The sequence below is a fragment of the Coenobita brevimanus genome, chromosome 82 (genome assembly GCF_032717465.1).
Source record: "Coenobita brevimanus isolate Jiangsu-jjx chromosome 82, ASM3271746v2, whole genome shotgun sequence".
NCBI classification, from domain to species: domain Eukaryota; kingdom Metazoa; phylum Arthropoda; class Malacostraca; order Decapoda; family Coenobitidae; genus Coenobita; species Coenobita brevimanus.
Window position 1 is genome coordinate 4,462,478 of NC_137035.1, and position 6,000 is coordinate 4,468,477.

General features: G+C 44.5%; 1 protein-coding gene across 1 annotated transcript in view; it reads left to right on the forward strand.

Moving 5' to 3' along the window:
• The window catches only part of LOC145409639 (uncharacterized), a 193,643-nt gene extending 188,225 nt beyond the window's left edge, over positions 1 to 5,418 (forward strand). Inside the window, exons 9-10 of the mRNA XM_080279990.1 lie at positions 2,413 to 2,623; positions 5,170 to 5,418. Coding sequence (XP_080136116.1) covers positions 2,413 to 2,623; positions 5,170 to 5,401 — 443 coding nt within the window. The 3' untranslated portion in view covers positions 5,402 to 5,418. The remainder of the gene's footprint in view (positions 1 to 2,412; positions 2,624 to 5,169) is intronic.
• The last annotated feature ends 582 nt before the right edge of the window (positions 5,419 to 6,000 follow it).

A 6,000-nucleotide genomic window follows, 5' to 3' on the forward strand; every position in this document is an offset into this window, starting at 1 on the left:
TCGTTTCTCCCCTTCCTCACTCTCCGTTCTTCTTGATTCTCTTCCCCATTTTTCCCTCTCCCTCTCTTCTCCCTCCTCCCCCTCCACTCTCCCACTCCTCCTCCTCCATTCTTTCTCTCCACAGCATTCCTTTCCCTCCTTCTCTCCCCCCATAGAGGCAAGGTCCCCCCGGCTTGGTATGCAGGAGAAATATTGCAGTGTGGGTATTGGCCTCTGGGATGAATATATATCCGTGGGGAGCAGAGGGAGGCTGGTGCTCTGGCGGGATGTATATATGGAGATGTCTGGCAGGGCGGGGCAGGCAGGGAGGAAGATAGAGGGAGAGAAAAAGGTGGGGGAAGAAGAGGAGGGTAGGTAGTGAGGGGTATGGAGAATAGAGAGGGAGAAAAGAGGGTGGGGTAGGCATGGGCATGGGGAAGGGAGAAAGATAGAGAGAGAGAAAAAAAGATAGGAAAGGAGAGAGAAAAGGATAGGTGAGTGAGGAGTATAGTGAAAGGGATCGAGAGAAAAGGTTAAGGCAGGCAGAGGGGAGATGGAGGGAGAGAAAAAGGTAGGAGAGGGAGGGAGAAGGGAGGAGAGGTGGCATGAAAAGGGTGAGGAGAGGTGAAGAAGGGCAAGGCAGGAAGGGAGAAAGAGGGAGAGAAAAGGGTAGGACAGGGAGAAAGAAATGGAGAGAGGGTTAGAGCAAGTGTAGGTGAGGGAGGAGTAGGGTCGTGACTGGGCAGGGAGAAGGACAAGATGGGGGAAGGGAAGAGGGTAGGGAAGGCAGGGTGGGGCAGGGAGAAGGGAGAAAAATGGAAGGAGAGGAAATGGTGGAGGAGGGAGAAAGATAAAGCGGTAGGGAAAGGGGGGTAGAGCTTGGGGGAAGAGCTTGAAGGAAGATATGGTGAGGGAAAAGAGAAGAGTGATGAGAGTAGGAAGAAGAGAGCAGTAAAGAGTCAGGGAAAGAGGAGGAGAAATAGAGGCAGTTTAGGGAGAAAGGGAGGACAGAGAAGGCAGGGAGAAAAGCGGAGAGGATAGAGAAAAGGACAAAACTGACAAGGAGAAGAAGGGTGAAATGGGAATAAGGAAAATTGAAGTGGAGGACTGGAAGAAAGGTGTAGGTGAATGATTGGCAGGCTGGGAGGTGTGTGTGTGTGTGTGTGTGTGTGTGTGTGTGTGTGTGTGTGTGTGTGTGTGTGTGAGAGAGAGAGAGAGAGAGAGAGAGAGAGAGAGGGGGGAACACATTCGAAATAAAACTAATTGTAAGTTTTTAGGTTAGATAGGTAGAGAAATAGATACGAATAGATAGATAGATAGATGGATAACCAATAGATAAATAGATAAATGGATAGATAGATAGGAGGGTAGGTAAGTAGATAGATTAATGGATAGAAAATATAGATAGATGGAAATAGAAACAGTAGGTGAGTGAGAGTGAGAGCTGGAGAGGTGGGAAGGGTTGGTAGTAAGGATATATGCATATTGAAATTGAAGGCATGAAGACTACACGCTAGGAGAGAGAGAGAGAGAAGTGAGATAGGCAAGAATATTGACAATGAACAAGAGAGGGAGAGAGAATAAGCCTGAAAGAGGAAAGAGAGAGGAGAGGCATGTTGAAAGATAGGAAGAAAGATAAAAGAGAAATAGAATTATGAGAGAGAGAGAGAGAGAGAGCATACAGACCTTGAGATCCATTTTAGGTGAGTCGGCTTTAATAATTTTTGAAAGAATTAGGCCCCGTATTCTCATAAATTGAAAAAGCTCCCTAGCACCTCTTCCTAAGCGGTTTATTTTTGGATATAGGTGGTTAATATCTTTTTGTACGTCATCTATGCAGAGTAAGGCAATATTAGAAGGGTTTATATAACAAGATATGATAGTAAGATGCAGTAAGGAAAATAAATCGCTTAAGGAAAGGCGTTAGGGAGCTTCTTCAACCAGAGAGAATGCGAACTGTACTTTCAAAATACAGTTGAAGAATTACTGAGAGAGAGAGAGAGAGAGAGAGAGAGCAAAGCCGATGGAGATATTTAGTATGAAGCAGAGAGAAGATGCGAAGAGAGAAGAAAAGAGGAAAGGAGAGGAGAGGGGTTGAGAAGAGAAGGTGGGGTGAGGAGAAGGAGGGGAGAGGAGAGGAGGCCTGGAGGGAGGGAGGAGTGATTATGGAGGGAGGGGCAGGGAGGTGTGTGTGGAGGTACTCTATAAATCTGTAAAGAAAAGAAAGATTACCACTAGGCCTATACCTCTCTCTCTCTCTCTCTCTCTCTCTCTCTCTCTCAGCCTAAGATAATTGCCACCCTTCTAACTACTTCTCCTTTTCCTGTAAACCGCCACCATACCTACTTCTTTGTGTGTGTGTGTGTGTGTGTGTGTGCTTTATGATAGTGTTTAATTCCTAACTCTTTTTCTAACAATTTTCCCTCATTCCAGGTCTGACATCGTGTGAGTGGTACCCGCCGTGGCTGTGGATCCTGTGCATCGTGTTGGCTGTGTTGTTTATAATTATGATGATTATTAACATCTTCCTCTGCTCCGCCATGACCTGTTCCTGCACCAAGAGCGAGGTCATCGAGAAAGAACCCTCCATCATCGAGGAATATGACCCCTACCGATCCTGGCACGGGTCACAGTACGGGTCAAGGTAGGAGTGTGTCTTGAGAGGGTTTTGGAGATGTAGGAGTGTGTCTTGAGAGGGTTTTGGAGATGTAGGAGTGTGTCTTGAGAGGGTTTTGGAGACGTTCATAGCCTCCTACAGGTGCGTATATTAATTGAGGTCAACAAGAAGGTCCCGTGCGTGATTTAGGACTGTGACCCCTACAGATTTTAGCTCAGGTCACAATGCAGGTCAAGGTATTTTTTATTTTTTATTTTTTTAGTGGTTCTTGAAGATGTGAAATCCTTCTTTAGGTATTATGTATAATTAGATGATTTGATAACTCCTTCGTAGAGGTTAGAGATGAGAAATTGCCAATCCCCCCGCGTCTCTCTCTCTCTCTCTCTCTCTCTCTCTCTCTCTCTCACTGCCTTGCATTGGCTCCAGACTCTTGCATAAAAGAGTTTCAAGATTTAAAAGTATCTTGGTTTGGCCTGGGCTATCTCTTAAAATATTCAGGAGAGAGAGAGAGAGAGAGAGAGAGAGAGAGAGAGAGAGAGAGAGCTGCGTTGCCTTTTTTTCCTTTTAAAGAAGACCGAGACAAAAGCAAGATATGCATTAGTTCAGTTTTTTCAGTCGTGTGTGTGTGTGTGTGTGTGTGTGTGTGTGAGAGAGAGAGAGAGAGAGACAGAAAGGGGGGGAATATGATACCCTTGTTGCCTCAATTTTTACTTCATGGCTTCTAGTATTCTTGTCTTTTTCTTACTTTTATTTTGAGTTCTTTTTTTTTTTCTCTTTTTTTTTGTTGGATTTTCTTTTTCTTTGGGTACGAATTGTTTGTCATTTTCACTACCACTTTTTCCCCTCCTCCTCCTCCTCCTCCTCCACTCATATCCTTTCCCTCTTCCTCTTTTATTTTACACTCCTCCTCCTCCTCACCACCATCACCACCACAAGCCGTCTTTCTTCCCCCATCCCTTCCTTTACACTTCTCCTCTCCTCTCCTCTCCTCTCCTCATCTCTCCTTATCTCCCAGCCCACTGATAAGATACCCAAAGTTCTCATTTTCTCCCATCCACATCTTTATCACGTCTCTCTCTCTCTCTCTTATCTCTCGCTTCGTGAATTAACTCCCAAACTTGTCTCATCTATTGTGCTGTTTTGTTTTAAGACGGCCTGAGTTAGAGAGAGAGAGAGAGAGAGAGAGAGAGAGAGAGAGCATTGGAGATGAAGGAAAGAAGGAAGAAAGGAGATAGAGACTTGAATTAAAGGGAGAGAGGGGGGGGGACGGGATGAGAGAGAGAGAGAGAGGAGCCTGAAGTAAAGAGAGAGAATTGGATGAAGGAGGGAAAGAAGGATGGAATGAGAAATGGAATGAGAAATGGACGTGGAATGGATGGATGAAATGAAGGAAATGAGGAATGGAGGGAGAGAGAGCTGGAGATATGGAAGAAAGGATGAATGTCTCCTCTTCTTCCTCCTCCTCCTCCTTAATAGCAATAATAATTTTCTGGTCCAAGTGGAAGACAGCGATGAGATTTTTGGTGATGTATGGAGAGGGGGGAGGGGAGATAAAGAGGGGGTGTTATGAGAGAGAGAGAGAGAGAGAGAGAGAGCATGACCGTAATAACAAAAGCGCATTAATAATACATTACAGTTGCTAAGCCTCCCATTAATTTAGAAAGTAATTACTCTCTCTCTCTCTCTCTCTCTCTCTCTCTCTCTCTCTCTCTCTCTCTCTCTCACGTGAAGGAACTGGGGCACACGAGTTGAATAGTAAGTCGTGGTTATATGAATTTTGGTGATCCTGTGCTATGGGGGTAGGAATGAGTCTCCTTGGTTACTAGTCAAATTTGCCTCCCATTCTGACTACACTTGGCCATCTACTGAGCTGGAAGGGGTTGGGGATCTTGGTCAGGTGAGAAGAAATTTAATATAATCACCACCCAAATTGCTTTCCTCTCCCCTCATAATTACTCGCTCATTGCCAGTCATTAGGCTTTCAGTAATTATCCCCTGACCTGTAATTATCAGCCCTACATCTAATTGGTCACACAGAGAGATATATAATTACTGTACTAGGTTTTTAATAACTGTATAAACTCTTTCATTGCTTTAATAGACATGTAAGAACCAATTTTACCCAATTTTCTACTTAATTATCTCATGCTACGACCTAAAGCCCCCCCCCCCACACACACACTTACTTTCGTATACTTATCCATGCAGTCCACTAGGGTTCCAGCAACTCTATATAGGCAACAGGTATAGAGAATGGAAGTACTGTACGAATTTTTGATTGATGTACAGAGAGAAAAAAAAACTATCATCCCAATTTCGTCTGAAGAAAATTTACAACGGACTAAATACAGTGAAAATCCTATCCCTATTAGTGGGTTTTCCAGATGGTTTGATTTTTCTGGTATGTATTCGTTAGAGTTTGGGAAGATATTGTGTCTTTCTCCATAGAAGCCCTGTAATAAGTGTAATAAACTCTAACAGCTGTACAGTCTCTCCCTAATTACGATAGTTCTCAGACCTTTTAATTACTTCTGTGTCATTATTACATCTCTAAATTACCTTTTTCTCCCCAGGTACTCTTTGAACGGCAAGGGGTACACGTCAGGGGCCTCCACCATGAACTCAGCCCGCTCCGTCTCCTCCCACTCCGACCACTACGTCATGGTCCACTCCCGGCCCAACTCCCGCTACTCCGGCCACCACTCCCTCAAGAACGACCGCCACCACTCCAACGACCGCCACCACCACCACCATCACCGCGGCCCACCCTCCACCACGGGCAGTCACTACTCCGGGAAATACTAGAGTAGGAAGGGGGTCATGTTTTTGGTCAAGTCCCCTGTTTGTCGTGTTCATGGTCGGCTGAGTTGGCCTCCTAGCATCTATTTCTTACCGAATTAATCCATTTAAGTTGAAGACATCTTTATTTTTTTCTCTGTATCTCCAAATTTGATAGCACAGTGCACAATGGTAGCAAGGTCTAAACGGATGAAACTATGCTGTACATTTCGATTCAAATGAACTGCTGGAGATTTTTCCTTCTTTGAGACACTGTTATAGTAGGTTTCATAGATGGATAAAAAGAGGATGTAGGGTGACCTCCTCTGGCTTATATGATCTGGAATACAGTAGCCCCAAACCCTCATGAGTCACCAGAAGGGTAGTAAGGGATTGGGTGCTACAGTGTTTTTCTCCTCAGTAGAGATTTTTTAAACTGAAGTGGTTAGATGTGCCCTTCAGTAAATCCTTCTGAACAAGTTGACGTTCCTAAGTTAAATCACCTTAAAAGCCTAAAAAGATGTCTTCAGGCAAAAATGGTTAAGCTGAAGCAGGCAGAATAAATCGGTAAGGAAGAGGTGTTTAGATTTCCATAAGCTGACAACGATACGAGGTCTGGTAGGGTG